This window comes from Clarias gariepinus, chromosome 4 (assembly GCF_024256425.1).
Source record: "Clarias gariepinus isolate MV-2021 ecotype Netherlands chromosome 4, CGAR_prim_01v2, whole genome shotgun sequence".
NCBI classification, from domain to species: domain Eukaryota; kingdom Metazoa; phylum Chordata; class Actinopteri; order Siluriformes; family Clariidae; genus Clarias; species Clarias gariepinus.
Window position 1 is genome coordinate 6,225,196 of NC_071103.1, and position 23,348 is coordinate 6,248,543.

The following is a 23,348-nucleotide window of genomic DNA, read 5'->3' on the forward strand; positions in this document are numbered from 1 at the left end:
GAAGGCAACATGAAAGGTTTTTAAAATTCTTATAGGAATTTGTATTCTGTCCATGTAATTGTTTTAAATATTGAAAACAAAATTCTAAGCCTAATAGGAAAATCAACAATTATCTAAAATAGTACAGAAGTATGTAATTTACAATGGAAAACTTGATTGTTTAAAAAAAAAAATAGATGATGAACAAAGAAAGGTATTCATTTTTTAAATACTCATAGAGTAATGAACATAATGAATCTGTTAAAAATGAATTTTAAATTTGGCTTCACAACAACATTTCAAAATATTAGCACACAAAATCCCAGTAAAACAAAAGCTAAGATTTGTAAATTCCCTTTCTCAGCTGACACCCCTGAACCCCTCCAGTACAAGAACAGCAATAGAAATTGACATTTAAAAATAAATAAAACATTTTACTGTCCAAAATGTTTGTAGCTATATTTGTTATTTATTTATTATTATGGATTTAAATATAGATTTCAAATCATTAGTATTTTTAAACAGAATATTATGTGCATTGATTTTTCTCGATGCCCTGTTTGGACTAAAATACCCTCTCTGTGGACGTGTCTGATGTATTTCAGTAGTGCTTATACCACTGCCTTTCAATACAACTTTATCATTTAAACCTTAACACCATCACAGTGTCCCCAAACAGTTAAAATGTAAGCAGTAAAATGACCATAAAATTGTTAAAACTTAAACGTGTATTATTTTGCTTTTAAGATTTATTTACTACCCTAAACGAATATCTGCGGTCTGTATCCAGAATATCGTTCTTGCGATGAAAAACAAGCAGTACAATTTCCTGGACCAGAGGAGGACTGATTTTGATCAGGACTATAAGGAGTTTTGTAGACAGACCACCGAGCTACATGTAAGTAGATCGTTTAGGAATATTTACAGGGAATACTTTTAGCATAGCAGTTTGTGTAAGAAACATTTTAACTGAAGGCATTTGTTTTCAGAATCAACTCAAGACATTCATGGACAACACCTTTGAGAAAATTCAAAGCACTGAAAGAGCCTTGAATGTTCTGAAGAAATTTGAAAGGTGAGATATAGTCCTACATTCTGCAATTAGTCACTATTATTCACAAGGATATCCACAGTTTTACAAGAACTAAACCATGATGATATCAAGTTTTCGTTCAGCAGTTGTTCGCAAACCATATTAATAGTAAAACTTTCGTCAGCTGTAAAACACCAAACTGGAATTCCATTGTTCTTCTTAATTAATATGACATAACTTTCTGATTTTCATGCTTAGACTTGGCATCCCAGACTTGGGTATCAGTGATAAGTACCAGAGGGTCCTGCAAAACTACGGCCGTGACATTGAGATGGTTTCACGCATCTACAGCAAGCAGAAGGTGGACCCGCCCATCGGCCGCGGCCTTCCTCCTATCGCCGGCAAGATCCTCTGGGCCCGGCAACTGTACCGTAGAATCCAGGAACCCATGGAGCTTTTCCAGCAGCAAACGGGCGTCCTTGATACCCCTGAAGCCAAACGCATCATACGCAATTACAACCGCGTGGCCAAAGTCCTGCTGGAGTATGAGATGCTTTACCACAGAGGCTGGATGACACAGGTTAGATGTACTGTTCTGATGGAAGTCCAGTCAAGTTGTTAGCTGTAGCAATGATTTATTTTATTTATTTATTTTTTGCTGTCAGGGTGTTTGTAAGTTTTATGCACTGATTTTTGGACTTCTTTTAAAAAAAATAATACTTATAGCAGATGATTGTTGATTCCTAGATCGAGGTGGCAAAAGCTGGCTTGCAGGCCTCTCTTCTGGTCAAGTGTGCAGAAAGCCGGGAGCTGTACGTAAACTTTGACCCCCAGATTTTGACCCAGATCCGTGAGACGGACTGCATGAGCCGGATGGGGCTGGAGATCCCACCGTTCGCCACCGTCTTACAGCAACGACAGGATGTTCTGAAAAAGAACTACAACAGACTCCAGGTGGGGCTGGGGTTATAGTTTGTGTGACACTGTGATGGTGTTGAGATTTGAAAACATTAGCCCATTTTGTGTATTTTAACATTAAAGTTTGCTACAATTAGTTTTTTTAATTATTGTAAAATACACCCCCGAGTGCTGCATCAAAAGCACTTTTCCTTTATCATTTCCGGGTGGCGCTACAGCCATCCGTGGCCTGGAGACTGGAGCAGATTGGCCACATCTGCTTGGGAGGAGGGATGGGATGCCCACACTCTCACATCAATCATAGTCAAACTATTCATTCAAGGGCGTCTGTGAGCTCAGAAGGCGGAGAGGCTGATGGCACTTTCCCCTGAGCATGTTTCAGCATCCCTAGTGTTGCGTGAGAAACAGTTGCCTGGCATCATGTGTCTCATCATGTGGAGGAAGCATGTGATAGTCGTCGCCTTCCCATTGTTGGTGATTGTCACCTTGATGGAAGAGTGCCCTAACCAAGAGCCTAGGGGGAATTGGCTACTACTAAGGTAGAAAGAACGTTGGAAGGAAATTTAAACAAGAAAAAGCACAAAGTTTTCTGTTTCCCTTTAACTTTAAACATCAGATGAGCCAATTATCATACAGATCAAGAATGAATCACTGGTATACAGGTGTTTTGAAATCTCAACCAGGAAGCCCAGCCTGTTTTCTGACATTTCCATTTTACTGATCTTTCAATTTAAAGTCTTATCCCTTGTTCTCTCGATTTTTTAGACTTCTCTCTAGCTAATTGATGTGTCTTTTTGGACTTTTAGATGGTACTATCTGAGAACTCCAGAGTGAGGGCAAAGATCCAGCCTTTTTTCGAGCAGCTGCTCACACCGCACGTGGCAAAAGTGGACGAGGCCATTCAGCCAGGCCTGACTTCACTCAACTGGGCCTCGCTGAACATCAACAAATACCTTGACCGTATCACTGTTGCCCTCGGTAATTAAAGACAACGCTAGTCATCAATAAATTTAGTCTGAGTGCTGTGAGCCTGTGGGTCAGGTCTTACTGAACCTCAGTGAGTCCTACTGCTGTGGTGTGATAGATCTCTTCAGACGTTGATTTGGTTAACATGTTACCTGTACAGTACGACCAAAATAGGTTTCATGTCTACCATACCCTATATATTTCTTCATCCCAATACATCCCAATGCATACAGTATCTAAGTATATAAACTACATATACAATACACTGTGTCCCATCAGTATATTCTATATGTAGTAAATATGTAAACATGTATTTAGTTTATTGTATGTCCCTAATGAATAATTATGTCTCCTACATATTCACTTTATCTCCAACAAATATGATCCACAGAGATATACTGTACATCATATGATCGTATCCCCAACATATCCCCTATCTGTTAAGTCGGTCGATATCTATAGATATTTAGGGCTTTTTATCTTTAGTGTGAGATTCACGTGAGAGATTGGTGAGGAAGATTCAGTGATGTATCCTGATTCTTTTTTTTTTTAATGCCAATTCATGTATCGCTACACCGAATCTAACATTTTGGATTTTAAAATATGTTTAATTTTTAATTGATATATGTTCAGATTTGATTTGAGGGTAAAATGTTGCAGTTAATTTATAATCCTACAGGTGGTGCGCTCTAAACTATTCACACATTAGCACAGCATTCTGTGTGGTATATGAGCAATTTATTTGCTAAGTTCGTTTGGAATGAAAAAATCTGAAAAAAGTGCAATATTGAATCAGAGTATTTATAACATCGTCATACAATAAAAAAAACTAGGTATTGTGAGAATAATGTATCAGGTGATGCCTAGTGATTCCCTAACGTGTGCTGTATACCCTCATCTTTCTGAAGTGTAGTCTATACAGTATTGTCCGTAAATATGATAAATACATATTTCTATTGGTGTCTAATGCAATTCCACCTGCCGCTATGGCGACACAGGGGCTTAGTGGATAGCACTGGCCTTGCACCTCCAGGTCCTTCCCATGCCTGGTGGGTTTCCACAGGGTTCTCCGGTTTCTTTCCACAATCCAAAGACATGCAGATTAGGCTAATTGGCGTTTCCAAATTGCCCGTAGTCAGTGGTGACCATTGCATTTATTCCCATTCGTATTCCCACACACTTGTAAATGTGCATGTGAATGTTGACCGAAGGTCCTACCATGGTCATACGAATGGGAATAAATGCAATGATCACCACTGACTACGGTCTCTAGTTGGACTACAGAAGTTGCTAGATGTTTGTGGCTGATACATGTCCCCTCTGACTGTGTCCAGAGGACTTGGAGCTGCTATTGGATCGGGTTAACGATCTAGTACAATTTAGGATTGACGCTGTCCTGCAGGAGATGAGCGGAGCCACACTGTGTGCGCTGCCTGACGACGAGCCTGTCACCTGTGAGGAATTTGTACAAACCACAAAGGTGCGTCGTTGGTATTGCTGGACACACATTTACTTTTAATGGATCAGTGGAAATGTGTATTTCACAGTTCTTTAACTGACACTTGAATGTTGCATGCTAAATTATTTTCGTATTATAAACAAACAAAACACAGAATGGCATAAATATTGGATTTACAATCTGAGCATGGTCTTATTTTTGTCGTTAGTGCTGTTTATGTGATAAGGTGTGTATGTGGTTGTCTTTTTACACTGGCGCAGGAGTTTTGCATTAAAGGCGCGCAGCTGCTGCACATAAAGAGTTCCCTGGTAGAGGACGCAGCCAATGAGCTGATAAATATGCTACTGGAAATCGAGCAGAAAGCTGAAGAGGATGAGAAGAAGGGAGCAGACGAGAGCAGAGCAGAGAGCAAAGAGGGACCCGCAGACAGCGAGGGTGAGAGAGTGGATCACCGAGCTTTGTGGAAGTAAACAGCAAACAGGATGTTTAGCTGTATGATGTGAAAAAAAAACATGTGGAAATGAATATGAAAAATGATAAGACTGCATTGAGAACAGAAATCAAGATGCAGTGAGAAAAGCTTTGAATGCAAAATTTACATTGAAAGCATGGAGAAAAGTCAGGGGGCAATCTTTTTTATTAGTGGGGGGACCCAACCAGACATATGGTATAGGAATACTTAGTATGGTGAACCTGATGGAATACATGGGGGACAGATACCATATAATGGGGTCTCAGGATAATAGGACAGGTGGTGGACCAAGTATGGTGGACAAAATGGGATAGACAGTGTACTGAGCATGATGGTGGACAAAATTGACCAAAAACTTACAGGTAGAGTACGACTGTAGCAATACAGTATTAGACTGCAGACAAAATGTGACTAGTACCGTACAAAAATTCAAATTAATTTAACAGATTATTAGATTTAGAGTTAGGATTAGAATGAGATTTTAGGGCTTAGGGCTGAGAATATTTTATGGGTTTATGGTCAGGGTTGGGGTTAGGGTTAGAATAGGGATTGGATTTAGGATTAGGATTAGCGTTAGGATTAGGATTAGAGTTATGGTTACAGGTTAAGATTAGGGTTTGTTTAGCTGATTACATTGGAAGAAACAAAAATGATCAGGAGCCAACTCTGACCTTCTAAATTAGGACTAAACTCCTTGTAGATCTTTCAGAAAATTCCATTTGAATTCAAACTCTTATATTCACTTTCTCCCCAGCGGAAGAAGGAAGTAAATCTGACTCGCGCATGTTTTCCCGGAACACAGCTGCCATAAGCACTGGACCTTCCTCGCCTTTGATGAGGAAGAAGAGAAGGCGGCACATGATGGAGGTCATGGAGGAAGAGGCCCAGGAGCTTCTGTCACACTTCAGCCATCGCAACTTGGATGCTTTGCTCCGATTAACGCGCAACACCCTGGAGGCACTGCGCAAGCGCATTCACTCTTCTTCACTCATGCACTTTTTGGGTCAGTCACATCCTGTCCAGACTCGTCTATTTTACTTACTATACTGTAATTACTACTATCTTTGGACAGCTTAGGTTCAAAGATAGTTAGGAAGAGTTAAAAACAGAAACACTATTTAGTCAAATGGACAATATTATTTGATAAATCTGATATATAATAATCTAATAGTAATATAAACAGAGGATTTAAACATCAATAGTCTGGGTGAAAGTCTGGGTGAATATCAGCCCATACATTTTTTAACATATAAACTAAACAATTTATAGTATGGCAGGCAATGTTTTTTTACGTATGCCTTCTTTTTCTTGCATACAGTAAGTTTTAATGTCATGTTTGAGCAGCAACCTAAAAAAAAAGTATATCAGGTTCCACTTTGATAGATTTTGCTGTACTTTTGCCAAGTGTTTAAATTATGTACCTGCTGTGCAGATTGTGTTACTTTTATTATTCCAGAACCTCAGTGGAAACATGCCTCATTACTCACACAATGCTGACCTCCGTTTCTCATTTCACTTTGCAGCAGAGGATTCCACTAACAGACAAAAAAGCGGCGGGCAGCAGCCCATCTTCCGAGCGGGAGTGTGTCTCTCCATCCCGAACATCGTCATGATGCCGGCTTTGGAAGATATCCAGCAGGCCTTAAATAAAGCTGTAGAGTTTGTGGTCAGTGTCAGCAAGGGCGTCGGCCAGTGGAGCAAGGAGAGAATATCGAAGGTAGTATTAGTTGGGGCAATTAAAACACTTGAAAGTCCTTAAATATGTAAAGTTTAAAAAAAACAAATGGATATTACATTAATAAAAAAAGTGTCAGTAGTGTTCATCAGTAATTTTGTTTTGTGTCAATAATGTCACCATCGCCACTGGCATCAGTAGGACCGATATCCAATTAAATTAAATTCAATTTGTATAGCGCTTTTAACAATTGTCATTGTCGTAATGCACAATCAAAAGAATTATTAAGTTTGTATGGAATGTGAATGTGTATGAATCAAAATGGTCATATAGTCCCTGATGAGCAAGCCGAGGGCGACAGTAGCAAGAAAAAACTTCCTGAGATGGCAATAAGAAGAAACCTTGAGAGGAACCGAACTCAACAGGGAACCCATCCTCATCTGGGGGTAACAGAAAGCAGGAACTGATCTGCATTTATAACAGTTGATGTTAATTGATGTTAATATGGAGTCCAGGTAGTTATTGGAGGCTCAGGTAGACTTGGAGGAAATTCCAGTCCTGAACTATCGAGTGACTGCAGCCAAGTCAAGTCCTCAAAAAAACACTGCTGTCAACATCAGTTGAGGCCAGAACCGTCTTCATGGTAAAGTGAAACCGTCCCCAGACACCAGACGCATCCTAAAGAGACACACAGGGCATGTGACGAGAAGCGTAGCACCAGGATGGGTCCAGACAGGTCCAGAGGGCACAGACAGTTGACACAACTGTCAACAGTTTCACTCTGACCAACAGCATCCCTACTGTCATAACTGTCAATAGTGTCTCTAGTGCCACTAGCATCAATAGCAGTGTTCTGTCCTAACTGTCAATAGAGCATATATAGTATCCCTGCTAGCATTAATCATTCCCAGAACTGTCAGTATTGTCCCTATGTCCACAGGTTCAATAGCATCAATAATGTCGCAACTGTCAATAGTGTCATGATCACCATTAACATCAGTAGTGTTGTCAAACATCAGTTGCTTCTACTACTACTATTACTACTCTCAATAGCATCACTATTATCACAGCAGTCCTAGAGTACTAACCCTAATCTCTAACCCTACTGCCACCACCATCATTAACCATCACTACTGTACCTTCTGTTGTGCCATTGATGGTCTCTACTATCCAGATTGTCACTCAATAGCATCGCTAGTTAGCAACTCTGACTATCCTTACTATTACGATATGAATGATTAGTGTCACATTATGCTACTCCTTTGGATGGCAGCTGATCCAAGGCTGAAACGGCCGAGACCAAGTGCTGGATTGTTGACTTTGGCCGCCACTGCAACAGGAACTAAACTAAAACTAAAAACACACTAAAATTGTATTAATAATGTCACTATTGTCAGTAGTGTCATTACAGATGATAGTGTCACTACTATCATGTTCTCCACCAGTCCAACCATATTTACATTTAAAAGAGTTTATATAACATTTATAAAATCCATGTTTGATCTTGCAGAAGAAGATGAGCGAAAGGCGCATGGCAGCCCTGCAACAGGACAGCAGAGACAGCGACTCGGAGGACGAAGAGACAACGCACCGCAGCATAGCAGGTCAGCCATCACAGTAATTCATAACAGATTGCAAATTATGATAAATAAACGTTTGTGTAGATTTTGTATTTTGTCCTTTTTTAGATGGCAGTGCTTCAGATGTCTCAGCTTGCAATAACCATGCTATTCCCGTCCAAACGAAAAACTACTACAAGAGTGTCTCTGAAAACAAGGAGATCATTAAGCTGGTGACTGCCCTCAGCACCTCCATCAACTCCAGCAAGAAGGTACTAACATCATGACACAATGACCGTAGTAATCACTGACTGGTGGTGTTACAGTATGTGATGGTGTTAACTGGTGGTGTTATGTGGCCCAATTCAAAATGGATTTACTGTTCCTGCTGTTGCTATTACCACCTGAACTGTCAATACCAGATTCCCACCTAAATCAACACACACTTCAGTTGGCTTAGAAATGGTGGTGATTACTGCTCAGTAAATGTCTGGAAAACATGTTTAAGGACCTTTAAAGCAGTGCTTCTTTTCCTTTCATTCAGGAAGTGACAAATGCCTTCGAGCACTTCAGCAGATATCATCACATCTGGAGAAAGGACAGAGAGAGCACCATCCAGATGTTCGTACAGGGAAACCCTCTGCTGGCAGAATTTGAGTCTCAGATCCTCTACTACAGAGACTTGGAGTTAGAAATTAATGCTGAGCCTGAGTTTATCACTGTGGGGTCACTGGCTTTATACACAGGTGAGCTGATTTAGAGTCTAGATCATTTCTGATCCATTACAGCTAAACATCACATTATCACTGACTATCACTACTAATATTGTCACATTATGTTAATCAACATCGGTTCCTTTTGACGGCAGCTGATCTAAAGCTTGCCCTCACGGCCGAGACTAAGTGCTGGATCGTCGACTTTGGCCGCCACTGCAACAGGAAGTACCGCACTGAAATGGATCAGATTCTGGCCTTTGTGGACGAGGCTGGTAAAAAGCTAAATCGACAAATCAAAGACCTGGATGACATTCGCATCGCCATGGCGGCACTCAAGGAGATCAGAGAGCATCAGATCTCCATCGACTTCCAAGTGGGACCCATTGAGGTAAACACCAAAATGGGATATATATATATATGATATAAAATAGATTATCTCCACTGGCCTGTACTTGTTTCTTCAGGAGTCCTATGCCATGCTGAATAAGTACGAGCTCTCTGTAGTGAAGGAGGAGATGGAGAAAGTGGACACGCTCCGTTACGCCTGGGAGAAGCTGCTGAGCCGGAGTGTCGAAGTTCAGAACGAGCTCGTTTCTTTACAGCCTAATTTCCGGGAAGAGCTAATCAGGAATGTACAGACGTTTGTAGAAGACTGTGACCATTTCTATGGTGACTACGAGAAGGTCGGTTGAAGGAGATAATGCTTTTTGAAGGTTTTGAATTCTAATATACATCCTGTAGGAACTGCAAACATTTAATTTACTTTAATACATATTGGTCGATGTTATATATCTAGGATGGACCCATGGTGGTGGGTTTGGCTCCTCAGGACGCCAGTGACAGACTCATTATGTTTCAGGTATAGTCACTTCAAATTACTTTTGCTTTTATGAAAAGCATTATAAATGCATTCATATTGAATGTTATAGCTACAAAGGTGTGTAAACTCATGTTAATATCATGTTGGAATGGGATGTCCAACAAGATCTTATATAGTATAGTAGGTATATTGGTCAAATGTCTACTTACTTTTGGCCAATTTTTGACCTCACAGATTATTGACAGTTGATAACCTGATAACTATAATTAAGAAAATGTTTGCTGTCTTTTGGAAAATAATCAATGCAAGTGTGGTGTCATCGAAGACCTAAGTTAGTTTTAGTTACAGGAGTTAGTTGCACATGATGATAAACATCCTTTTTTCTTTATTCATATGACGCTGTTCAGAACCGTTTCGACAATCTTTACCGCAAATTCATCACCTTCACTGGTGGGGAGGAACTTTTTGGCCTGCATGTTACCCAGCATCCTCAGCTGCTAGAGATTAAAAAGCAGCTCACACTGCTCCAAAAGCTCTACGGCCTCTACAACAACGTCATCGACACCGTCAACAGCTATTATGACATCCACTGGGCTGATGTCCACATCGAGAAGATCAACAACGAGCTCCTAGACTTTCAGTCACGGTGAGCAGCCAAAAAAATAAATAAATACCAGCAATCATCTACATCTTTTCATAATGCATGGATGAAAAACAAACATCCAAACAATAAAAGATCAGAAAGATTTACCGTTATGCTCAATAATTTCGTATAGATGCCGTAAGCTGCCTCGTGCTCTAAAGGAGTGGCAGGCCTTTTTGGACCTGAAAAAGACCATTGATGAGTTTAGTGAGTGTTGCCCACTCCTGGAGCTGATGGCCGACCGTGCCATGATGACACGTCACTGGAAACGCATCACCGAGCTTACAGGCCACACCTTCGAGGTGGAATCCGATGCCTTCAAGCTGCGTAACATCATGGAGGCACCTCTGCTTAAGTACAAAGAAGAAATTGAAGTGAGACCTCGATTTTCCTAACTACAAACATTGAAATGTTTTAGGCCTTTTCATCATTTTTGTTTTTGCATCTTAGGATATCTGCATTAGTGCTGTGAAAGAGCGAGACATTGACCAGAAACTGAAGCAGGTGATTGCCGAGTGGGACAACAAAACATTCACATTCGCGCAGTTCAAAAGTCGCGGAGAGCTGCTGCTGCGCGGGGACAGCACGTCTGAAATTATTAGTAGCATGGAGGACAGCCTGATGGTCCTGGGATCGCTTATGAGCAACAGGTGAGAGCAAAAATTTTAACAATATCAGTTACCATAAGTTATAACCATGGCTGGCTGGTATAAATAATTCAGCAGAGCTACTGTAAGACCACCCTCTTTTTATAGAGGAAAATACAGTATATAAAAGTAAAGATCTATGGAAGTAAAGAAAAGCCTCCTAATTTCTCGTCCACACCTCAGTGTGACTGGCAGGCCTACTAGGTAGCAGCTCATCAACTGAAACCAAATTCCAGCAAGACTGAGCAGTTGTAGAACCTTGGATTCTTGCATATTCTTGTATCTTTACAGAGTTGTGGGTCACATCTTCTGGCACCACACACAGCAATGGGATCATTTTGGACAACCAACTATCATTTTGTCCTCAAATTGCTAACCTAACTTATTCAAGCAGGTTTCTCTGTTAAATCAGGAGTAGCTGGCCGTTTCTGTCCATGGCTTGATTTTAGCACCACTCAACTTGCCCCACCATTCCTCAAGGTACAAGAGGAACAAGCAGGCACCATAACAATCTCAGTGCTTGCATGAACCTCTCATGGTTTTCTGAACAGCTGAGTCCTTGGCTGTCTTTAAACCAAGACTGAAGGCAAGAAGACTTTATTTAATAAGAAAAATCTTTTGATTTGCAAAATGGTCTTGCTCGATCCTGGCCAATTTAACTAGGGCTATGTTGATAATGATTCTCAGTAATGGTTAGCACTGTGGCCTCACACCTCCATGGTTGAGGGTTTCAGTCCCAACTTGAGTCAGTGGGCATGGAGTTTGGACCTTCTTTCTGCAAAGCTGCTTTGCGACAATGACAATTGTTAAACGCGCTCTACAAATAAAATTTATTGAATTGAATTGAATTGAATTTCTTGGTGGGTTTCCTCCTGTTGTTCCTGTTTGCTCCCATAGTCCAGCCCCATATCATATGCAGATTAGACTAACTGGCTTTTGAAAGCAGTTTCCTGGAGTTGCGAGTGAGTGAATGAATGTGTGTTTTTGAGCCCTGCAATAGATTTGCATTCCTTCCATGGTGTACCCTGCCTAGTGCCCATGACCCCTTGGGATAGACGCCATGCTTTAAGCAACCCTAAGCAGTATAGAGGATAAGCAGTATAGAGAATGAGTGACTGAGTGATAGGAGTATGTTTTTATGGCATATAATGCTTTCACAAGCAAATAATTTTTCACACCAAACATATTTTTAGGTACAACACTCCCTTTAAGGCTCAGATTCAGAAGTGGGTGCAGAATTTGTCCAACACCACTGACATCATTGAGAACTGGATGACGGTCCAGAATCTTTGGATTTACCTGGAGGCTGTGTTTGTGGGTGGCGATATAGCTAAACAGCTTCCCAAGGTGCTTTGCAGTTTTCTAATTTAATTTTCTGCTGTCTGCTTGGCACAAGAAATAAAAACATCTGTTTTTTAATACTAATATACCATAGTTAAGTGATATTTTGTTACTAATGCTCTTTTGCATATCACCCTACTAAACAGGAGGCTAAGCGGTTCTCAAACATCGATAAGTCCTGGGTAAAGATCATGACACGGGCGCATGAGATGCCCAATGTCGTGCAGTCATGTGTAGGTGACGAGACTATGGGTCAGCTTCTACCTCATTTGCTCGAGCAACTTGAGATGTGCCAGAAATCCCTTACCGGGTATGTTTTTATTCTTCTTCTTTCAATACCCATATGGATGCATTTTCCTATAAAAGTGTAACCCTCAAGTGTTGTAGACGTCCAGATGTCCAGCTTGTCCCTGTCAAAGTTTTGCTAACCGGCTTGTCATAATTTTGGTTGAAGCTATCTGGAGAAGAAGCGACTGCTGTTCCCTCGTTTTTTCTTCGTGTCTGATCCGGCTCTTCTGGAGATCCTGGGTCAGGCGTCTGACTCTCACACCATCCAGGCTCACCTGCTTAACGTCTTCGACAACATCAAATCTGTCCGCTTCCACGATAAGGTACAGTACAACTTCAGTCCTTTTTATTAAGTCCCCAATACTGCTGCTGCAGATTTATCCGAAAGATTCTCTTAGCACTGTAACGCAATGGGTCCTGGATGCAGGTCTATATACTGTAGACCCCCGAGACAAAGAAACAGACGTGCAGACATTTAGGTATCACCAGGTCTGGGAGCATTGCTCTTTTTCTGAAAGTACACACAGCCTGCCCTCTCATCCGCTGCAATGGTGCTCTGTATAAAACCACCCAGCATGCTAACAACATGTGCTGTTTAAGTCTGTATGTCTGTGAATGATGATCCTGGGCGAGGTATTTGAGCCATTAAAGGAGTTCCTGGGAGGCCAGCTGTTCAGGCATGACACAGCTAGTCCGATCATGGCTCCGGCGTACTGAGACAACTTTCTAACTTGATGGTATCCAAGCACTAATGAAACGCTGAGATTAGCGTTGGAGTGAATTAGCAGGGGATTAAAATAAAGCTTTTACTTTTATAACTGTTATGAAACGATTACAAAGGTGATAGTTTTCCATGAAGTTAAGTATGAGTATGAATAGATGGTTTAAATATAGTTATAAACTTTCAGTAATTCGGTATTGGATAGGTTTTACACAAATCTTTACTCTGATAGCTCCAAAACCAAGCAGCTGGAAAATAACAAAAAAATGTTAACCCCCCTGTCGCAGATGTATGACCGTATCTTGGCAATCTCATCACGAGAGGGTGAGACTGTGGAGCTGGACCGTCCCATCACTGCTGAGGGTAACGTGGAGGTGTGGCTTAACGCTCTCCTGAAGGAATCCCAGAGATCTTTGCACCTCATCATCCGTCAAGCTGCCCTGGCAATCCAAGACCCCACCTTCCATCTGATTGACTTCCTGGATTCATTCCCTGCACAGGTACGTAGGGGTCAAGCCCCTAAAACACATCAAATAAGATGTAAACAGGAGTTTCCCTTGGGTGCTTTAAATGTAAAGTTATTCCACATTAAATTTCATCTGAACATTTTAATAGCATTTTAACATTGAGATTTTGAATTATTGTCTCACAACACCCCCCCCCCTCCACACACACACAAAAAATATAAAATAAAATAAAATAAACAGATCAATAACTATTTAAAAAAGAATAGATTAATTATAAAGGTAATTTGCACATGCTTTAGATTATGTGCCAAAATGCCTCAATACTTGCCAAAATAAATGAATAAACAAACTTTAAAAAGTAATGTTTCTAAGCATAAATTTAATATTATTATTATCAATAATAATAATAATAATAATAATAATATTTAGGGATGAAATAAAAAAGAAAATAAATATTGGTAAATAATTATATGTATTATTTAAAGTTTCATATTTAGATTAAAAATATAAATTATGAACTTAAATGCTGAAGTATTAAATATAACCAAGTATTTGGTTAAAACATAAATATGCTTTATGTTATTATTCTAAATGCTCTTTAATTTACCTCTGTAGAAATATCTATATTTAATGCACAGAGTTAAGGACGTCAAGTTTGTTGTATAACATTAATATGTTTATCTCATATTTCCGTAGGTGGGTTTGTTAGGGATCCAAATGATCTGGACACGAGATTCAGAGGAAGCCTTGACCAATGCTCGTTATGACCGTAAAATTATGGCCAAAACCAATCAGTCCTTTTTGGACCTTCTTAACACTCTTATCGACATGACCACCAAAGACCTGAGCACAGTGGAACGGACTAAATACGAAACCCTCATCACCATTCACGTTCATCAGAGGGACATCTTTGACGACCTGGTGAGTGAAAAATATTGTGTCAAAAACTTACATGCATTTTGTTTAAATATACATCATCATGCCCATACACATAGACATGACATGCATTCCTACTTCATACGTCCACTCATCAGGTAGACAGAAGCTTCATGGAGAACTAAATTCTCTGACAGGTTTCAGCCGGACTGATTTATATGCAAACATTGTACTTCCCTTTTTTTTTTCAATTGCATTTTACAGTCTGTATGAATATGAAATTGCTGGAACGTTCAGCTTCCTAAAACTTCAAAACCTTCAGCAAATAAACCTGTGTTTATACAGTTCTGCACAAGCTAGAAGGCAATCTCTTGAACGACTGCAAACCAAATTACTCTGCTAGGGCTGTTCCAAATATAACACAACTCTGTTTATCCGTGCATTGAATGGAAGCCAGATTTGCAATATTGAGTTATGTAAGTTTTTATTTATTTATATAACGGCTATGCACCAGCTCCATCTCACCCTCTCTTATAACTGAGTTTCAACTTTTACTGAGGAATAATTCTGCCAGTGTTGCGTTTTACATCACCGAGGCTCAGACAAGTCTCGCTGTTGGGAATTGTGGGAAAAAAACACAGTTTTTCTACCTTGATTACAGTAAATTATTTTGGTGACCATACAGTACCCAGCCAGAATTGTTATCAAAACTTGTCATCAATAACTAAAACTATTTTAGACTCATTTATACATATTATAACCTGATTCCGAATTTTTATTATACAATATGTCTATATGAATTTATTTATGTCAATAATACTCTAATATATTTCTGATGGTAATGTTTTGCCAATCTTTTTCTTGTGTTTCTTCTCTAAGTGCTATTTAAATTTACTCTTATAACATTCCTGTAATAATTCTTACAAAATTTGTCTAATGCTTCTGAAATCAATAATATTTCCCTAAGGCGTTCTCAGTGTTTTACAGTGTTCCCTAACACTTCTCAAGATTCCTCTCTAGGTTCCTGTAATGTTCCTCTAACATTTATATGGTGTTCTTGTCATTTTTTCTTTTCTTTCTGCTACTAGTGCCGTTTGCACATCAAAACCCCCACCGATTTCGAGTGGCTGAAACAGTGTCGCTTCTACTTTAACGAAGATTCGGACAAGATGCTGATCAACATCACGGATGTAGGATTTGTTTATCAGAATGAGTTTTTGGGCTGCACTGACAGGCTGGTCATCACGCCGTTAACAGACAGGTAACTCTGGAAGCAAGGGGGTTTATTTAATTAAAAACAACTTACAAGATTTTTCCCATACTTGTGCCACTGTTGGCCAACATGATCCTTGTAGATCCTCCAGAATACTACAGTCTGATCGTTGTAGTTGCATGGAGTTTTTAATGATTGTCTTAATAGACATCTGTACAAGGATGAGATCCCACGCTGGGCTCTTGGGGGTTTCTAATGGAGTAAGATACCATGAGGAAGTAGTTGAAACTTGGGGTCTACTCATGATTAGCCTTACTAAATGTGGAACTAAGTTCCCAAGTACCAAGTTCTCAGGTTGCATGCAGGTTTGTGCAATCCTGGTAATCAATGTATCGGGTGTGGTAGTGCATCCCCTCCGGCATGTGGTTGTGTCAGAACTGGAACAGAAACTTGGGGGATTGATAGACCACATGGGGTCTACTCTTACATTGTAGTTAGATATCCTGGCTAGCAAAATAAGTAGAGATAATAATTCATAACCAATAGAAAAACAAAATGGTTAATTAGTTTTTACCCCCCCCCCCCCCGATTTAGGTGCTACATTACTCTAGCCCAGGCTTTGGGCATGAGTATGGGTGGAGCACCAGCTGGACCAGCTGGAACTGGAAAGACAGAGACGACCAAGGACATGGGTCGCTGTCTGGGAAAGTATGTGGTGGTCTTTAACTGCTCTGACCAGATGGACTTCAGGGGCCTTGGCAGGATATTTAAAGGCAAGAATCGATTTTCTATTTGAAGGCACTTACTGTAAGTGTCTCTTTATTGGAGATATTGTGTTTTCTTGATATGACTATATTTTAAGCACATGCTTTAAATAATTTAATTCAATTAAGCTACATATGTACATACTTGACCCTTTTTTGAAGTTTAATGTTGTTGTTTACAGTACTTTATTAGAACAATATATAGATCATAATTTATGAGATAAAATGTTTTAATAATTATCATGCTTGAAAAGAAAAACAACTGTTTCTGTTGTATGAATGAATCAACAAACTAGAGCTCAATCTAATGTAAGTTGTTAGCTTTGAAGGTGTCCACATACTTTATGTCACTAGACTAAGATATAAAGTACGTAGCTACTTTATTAATTCTTAATACATTAATATGGGTAATACAAGAGAAGTGGAATGTATGGTACATTTTATAAATATCGTAGGGTAATTAGCTAAAAATATTTGTTAGGTAGCTTGTATTTAAAGGTAAGTATTGCATGTGCTAATTAAGAAGATTTTACTAAGTAACTGCTATGTAATAGTCAAGTATTTTCCCATACACATATCAATTAGCACTTTATAGGACATTTACGTATAAAGTAACTTACAGTATGTGGAACCCATTACATTTCTCTAGTAGTACTTAACTGCATTAATACAGCTGGAAAGACAAGATAATATTTCATGATTGATTTATCAGTTCAATTACCTTGTACACTACAGTATATAATTAATTTTACAATCTTATTCACAATAGATTTTAATATGCTATAAATATAATTTATGGATTATGGTCTGAAATGACCTAAAATGAAAGAAAATTTGATAGGTATTTGATGAATTCTAAACATTTAAAACTACTTTTCATTGTGCATTTTATGGAAAAAAATTAAGTTGAAAATAATAGAACTTTTTTAAAAGACATGCGATTTGCCTTATTTGTACAACAATATGTTGAGTCCAGGAAGCTGCTGTTTGTCTGATTACATCTGATTTGTTCTGTTCTCCAGCCAGGATTTATGGACTCAGTTATAAGCTTATGAGATCATGGCCTTTATATGGTACATACAGTACCGGTAATATGATAAGGCGCTGTCGTCAATGGAGGTGTAAATGAAACTGCTGAAGTAGGAGGGTGATCATGCATTAAGTTTGTTATATTCAACTAAAACTCAACCGACATATTACTGATATTTAACTAGGGCTGCAACTAACGATTATTTTGATAATCGATTAGTTGGGCGATTATGTTTTCGATTAATCGATTAATCGGATAAAACCTAACCGCTTCTTAAATTTGATATTTTGCTTATAACTATTAAAAAAAACATAAATCAGGGTATTATTTATGTATAAAAATAAACTTTTAAAAATGCAAAAGCCACATATAGAGTTTAATAATCTTTAATTTTGACATTTTAAACCTTAAATGAAATGTAGTATATAATATATACAGTTTATATATATATATATATATATATATATATATATATATATATATATATACACACACACACACTGTGTATATATATATATATATATATATATATATATATAGTTTAAAAAATACACTGATATATTTAGTTGATAAGATATAAACAGCTAAAATAATGTAATTTTGTTTAATAAAATGATGTATGCATAAGTAAAAACACAGTAAATTACAAGTTAACTTTGTAGTGGACTATAAAAAAAAACTGTAGAAATGCAAAAATCTAATAGTCACAAATGTACTGTTATTTGCGTTCGCTGAAAACCACAACAATCACTAAATGTAATATTCTACTGTTATTTGCACCGTGTAATTTAAGATAATTTAAAGTAGCGCCATTTAACTACTCATTATTGCTCATGAGGTGATTGCGCAATGTGATGCTAGCGAGTAGCACGTGAACAGATCTAGCGCGACTGTCCCGAAGTTAGCGAACAGTTTTTAAAAAAGCACTTAAACTATACAACTTTTACACGATGAAGAGATACAGTTTTTACCGACCCTGCTGACGTTTCGCCATCCGCAACTTTTTAAGTGTTCGTGCATGACATGCCATGAAAGCTCGGTCTTGCATAGCGTGCAGGTTACAGTCTTCTTAGAGGCGTTTAATGTGAACTGCTATCAAAACTTGGAGGACTCGGGGTGCGCGCTTTTTCCTGCAGAGGCTCCTGTAACCTCCATTGCGCGAGCGGCTGTGTATCTGTGTGTATTTGTGCATCTTGTGGTCGCGCGCCTCAGTGACGTGAGCAGCCCAACTAATCGATAACGGCATTCGTTGTCAACGAATTTCATTATTGATAATTATCGATTTTATCGATTAGTTGTTGCAGCCCTATATTTAACGTACATGGCCATAAACACTATATAACTACTTATAGACTGGGACGAAACTGTGGCAGATGGAGTTATAGCATTTAGAAAAATCATATAAGGTTCATGCTGATATAACCAAAACAAATTGGACAAAATATTTGGCCATTTGATCTTTTCAACATCCTTCTGACTCAAAGAAAAAACTGCTTTTGCAATGCTTCTTTGGAAAACAACCTGATTTTCTCTAAACTGGATATGAAAAAAAAATTAGATCTTATTTTGCAGTCAAATCGTTCCTATAGATATATTATATAATGCATATTTAATAAAGCTAAAATTGTTTTTTTTCATCCTTGTTCCCATAGGTGTAGCTTTCTTAAAAAGAAATCAAAGTAATTTAAGTATTGGTTTACAGAGAAAATATAACTATGTAAAACAAGTGCCGTGATAAGATTGAATGAAAGAATGAATAAATAGCGGTGTCCACCAACACTACTTTTCCAAATTGAATAAAAAACTAAACCCATTGGTTCTCTGTTTCTGCAGGTCTGGCTCAGTCAGGTTCCTGGGGTTGCTTCGATGAATTCAACCGCATCGAGCTGCCGGTGTTGTCTGTTGCAGCACAGCAGATTTCCATCATCCTCACATGCAAGAAGGAGCGAAGAAAGAACTTCATTTTTACGGATGGCGACTCAGTAGAAATGAACCCTGAGTTTGGTCTCTTTCTAACCATGGTGAGATGTGGGTGTGAGAACTGTAAACAGGAGCAAGAGAAAAAATAACAATCAGACCATAATATTGGCTTGTTTTATAAATCACACAGTGTAAATTAAAAAATCTATTTAATCCAAAACATATGCCTGAGTTGCATGCTGATTGCTTTCAGTCTTTCCAAGCACATGCTGATTTATTTATGCATAAATGGATGTTTATTTTGGATTTGTGACTTTTCCCTATGGAGAGCTCAGGCGGTGTGGGCAAGGGTTTTTCTGTTCTCCAACTGAGGAAAACAATAGCATTAAAACTATAGTCACATCCTATCATTTTTTAGATGATTTGGACAGGATTACACAGACAAATCCCCAGTGTCAGATTAACGCCCGGTGTGTTTATATAAGTCTGGTGGGCTCATATAATCTCAGAAAGTATTAAATCAACACTTTATTTTGTGCTGTTTTTTTTTCAAAATAGGAAAACATGAGGAGGTGCAATTTTAAAGCCCTATTGTATGTACGAAAAAAACTGTATCATATACAATGTGCTAACCACTAATCGACCATGCCGCCATAAGTATAATAATATTGTATAAATGCTGTAAAATTAGTATTTAAAAAAAGTATAGTACTGGAAATATCATAAAAGGAGTATATTAAAATATTATACCTATAGAACACTTAAGGATATAAAATTAGGAATAAACCAATAAATGTTAGAATGTATGTACAATACAATACAATAAACATACAGTTTTATGACAAAATAACTATAATGTAGTAAGTATAGCACACTAAATACTATAAAGTTCTGTAATAGAATACATGTTACATACTGTATGAGAATAGTACTATAAATACTAAAAAAAATGAATACAATGCATTTAATACTATACATACAATTTATATCAAATAGTATGAGTACTAGGTGGCACGGTGGTGTAGTGGTTAGCACTGTCGCCTTGCACCTCCAGGGTCTGGGTTCGATTCCCAGCCAGGGTTGCTTCCGTCTCTGTGTGCATGGAGGTTGCATGTTCTCTTCGTGCTTGGTGGGTTTCCTTTCGGTTTTCTCCCACAATCCAAAGATATGGAGGTTAGGCTAATTAGTGTTCCCAAATTGCCCGTAGTGTGTATGTGTGTGTGCCCTGCGATGGATTGGCACCCTGTCCAGGGTGTTACCCGCCTCGTGCTCTAAGCCTCCTGGGATAGGCTCCAGGTCCCCGCGACCCTGAATACAGGATAAAGCGGTATAGATGATGAGTGAGTGAGAGATTATGAGTACTAATAATACAGGATAAAGCGGTATAGATGATGAGTGAGTGAGAGATTATGAGTAATAATTTTTTGTAGTATAATTGTAGCACTCTGTAGAAATATACTACACTCTAAACACCATGCTAAACTATGAAATTCTATTGAATAATTAAGGAAAAATTGACTCAGTTTAGGGACTTCTTCTTGAAACCCTCCCTAAAAGAGAAACCCATTGTTGCACAGTAAGTGTTTATATAGAACGTGGGACTTTTGGCATTGTGTAAAATCTGTGCGTGACATATAATGTACTTTATATAAAATATATATTTAAATTGTGTACGTTTAAGCACAAAGTATTTATCAGTGCTCATATCGTGTTTAGAACCCTGGGTATGCGGGCCGTCAGGAACTCCCTGAGAACCTAAAGATCAACTTCCGCTCAGTAGCCATGATGGTTCCAGATCGTCAGATCATCATCCGAGTGAAACTGGCCAGCTGTGGCTTTATTGACAACATTGAACTAGCCAGGAAGTTTTTCACTCTGTATAAACTCTGCGAGGAGCAGCTTTCCAAACAGGTATCGAAGTCCACTCTTAAATGAAGTATTCCATTCCACACTATTTTTTTTAGCAATATGTTTGATCTCAGGTGATTGATATTGTTTGTTTTCTCCGTGAACTTTCAGGTTCATTATGACTTTGGTCTGCGGAACATTCTGTCTGTCCTGCGCACACTGGGAGCGGCCAAGCGGGCCAATCCCAACGACACCGAGTCCACCATCGTCATGAGGGTGCTGCGGGACATGAACCTGTCCAAACTCGTAAGAACAAGGACTGCGCTCTTTATAATCATTGTTAAACAATTACTGTTAAAGTAACGACCAAGCTTAGTGAAAGTTTAATCTGGACATCTCTAAATATATACTGTATTTATTTCAAGATTGTACTTAGCAGCATTAATTAACATCAAAAAAGGTCTGTTTGCTTTTTTTTATGTATGTTTTGGCTGCAAAAAATATGCACTATATTGCCAAAAGTATTCGCTCACCTGACTTTACATGCATGTGAACTTGAGTAACATCTAATTCTTAATCCATAGGGTTTATTATGATGTTGGGCCACCCTTTGACCTTATTACAGCTTTAACTCTACCGTGAAGGCTTTCCACAAGGTTTAGATGTGGGAATTTTAGACTATTCTTCCATAAACGCATTTGTGTTCAGACACTGATATTGGATGAGAAGGCCTGGCTCACAGTCTTCGCTTTAATTTATCCCAGGGGTGTTCTATCAGGTTGAGGCAGGCTGGTGTGTCTTTATTCCGCACTAAACTCACTCATCCATGTCTTTATGAACCTTGCTTCGTGCACTGGGTTGCCAAACTTTTCCCACAAAAAAAAAAGAAACATAAAATTAACCAAAATGTCTTGGTATGCTAAAGCATTAAGAGTTCCTTTTACTGGAAGTAAGTGGCCGAGCTGGCCAACCAGTTCCAACATGACTGTGCACCAGTGCACAAAGTAATATTAAACCCTATGGATTACTCAAGCTCATATGCATGTGGAGGCAGCGAAAACTTTTGGCAATATAGTGCAAATTTGTCTAAATGTTTCTAATCAATAAATAATAAGCTAACTTTAATGACTGGTAATATTAACCCTAATTACCCTATGGGGTCTGGTGGGTGTTTTTGAACTCTGGAGAAGTTTTTTTTTTTTTTTTTTTTTAATTAGACAGATGTAAATAGTGTACTACACTTACGTGTATGATAAAAAATGACAGGGCATCTTAAGTTCATTATGCTGTTATCAGAAGCAGCTCGGTCTGTAGTGCGGTCGACCCCAAAGGATAAAACTGTTTTTTAAAACAGCTGGAAAGCATTTTTGGTATTTGACACGTTTGTTCAGTTTGTTACCTAGCTAAAACAAAAACAAAAGTAAAGATAGTTTTTTTTTTTTGTCTTAAAAGTAAAATTAAGATTTTTTCAAACCATTCTTGTTGGCATTGATTGATTATTAATTGCTGGGAACAGCTAGCTTTACTTTATACTTCTGAATCTTGAATCTAGAATCTTATGCTTATCTCTTGGTATTTATCCATGATGTTCTTTTTTTCGTCTTTTTTTGTTCTGACACCAGATTGACGAAGACGAGCCGCTTTTCCTGAGCCTGATTGAAGACCTTTTCCCCGGAATACAACTGGACAAGGCGGGATACCCTCAGCTGGAATCGGCCATAGATAAACAGGTATGGGTTAGGCAGGTTTATTGTGAACGTGAAAGCCAGCTGGCATAGGTGTGTATTCATACTCAGTAGAATAAGCCATTAATAATCAATAAGCATTATGTGTGTATGCATGTATGGGGAATAAACTTGTTTATTGAGAAGGTAGAAAAAAAGAAAGACACTCAAGCTAGAAACAAAATACACACTCGTTTTTTAGATAGTGAAGAATTATTGAAGAAACACAAAGCCAGGGGAGAACATGTGCATCTCTGGGCAGGGGTCAG

The 23,348-nt window shown here is 38.5% G+C and overlaps 1 protein-coding gene across 1 annotated transcript in view; it reads left to right on the forward strand.

Moving 5' to 3' along the window:
• dnah5 (dynein, axonemal, heavy chain 5) overlaps positions 1–23,348 on the forward strand; it is a 95,841-nt gene that overhangs the window by 22,699 nt on the left and 49,794 nt on the right. Inside the window, exons 13-41 of the mRNA XM_053494803.1 lie at positions 770–877; positions 969–1,054; positions 1,271–1,592; positions 1,760–1,966; positions 2,737–2,908; positions 4,231–4,376; positions 4,616–4,790; positions 5,582–5,830; positions 6,351–6,544; positions 8,013–8,106; positions 8,191–8,333; positions 8,606–8,807; positions 8,930–9,165; positions 9,242–9,460; positions 9,574–9,636; positions 10,005–10,243; positions 10,374–10,614; positions 10,691–10,890; positions 12,081–12,234; positions 12,375–12,538; positions 12,683–12,839; positions 13,525–13,737; positions 14,401–14,625; positions 15,669–15,841; positions 16,388–16,566; positions 19,421–19,608; positions 21,224–21,418; positions 21,527–21,661; positions 22,978–23,085. Of these exons, the coding sequence (XP_053350778.1) occupies positions 770–877; positions 969–1,054; positions 1,271–1,592; positions 1,760–1,966; positions 2,737–2,908; positions 4,231–4,376; positions 4,616–4,790; positions 5,582–5,830; positions 6,351–6,544; positions 8,013–8,106; positions 8,191–8,333; positions 8,606–8,807; positions 8,930–9,165; positions 9,242–9,460; positions 9,574–9,636; positions 10,005–10,243; positions 10,374–10,614; positions 10,691–10,890; positions 12,081–12,234; positions 12,375–12,538; positions 12,683–12,839; positions 13,525–13,737; positions 14,401–14,625; positions 15,669–15,841; positions 16,388–16,566; positions 19,421–19,608; positions 21,224–21,418; positions 21,527–21,661; positions 22,978–23,085 (5,187 nt within the window). The remainder of the gene's footprint in view (positions 1–769; positions 878–968; positions 1,055–1,270; positions 1,593–1,759; positions 1,967–2,736; positions 2,909–4,230; positions 4,377–4,615; positions 4,791–5,581; positions 5,831–6,350; positions 6,545–8,012; positions 8,107–8,190; positions 8,334–8,605; positions 8,808–8,929; positions 9,166–9,241; positions 9,461–9,573; positions 9,637–10,004; positions 10,244–10,373; positions 10,615–10,690; positions 10,891–12,080; positions 12,235–12,374; positions 12,539–12,682; positions 12,840–13,524; positions 13,738–14,400; positions 14,626–15,668; positions 15,842–16,387; positions 16,567–19,420; positions 19,609–21,223; positions 21,419–21,526; positions 21,662–22,977; positions 23,086–23,348) is intronic.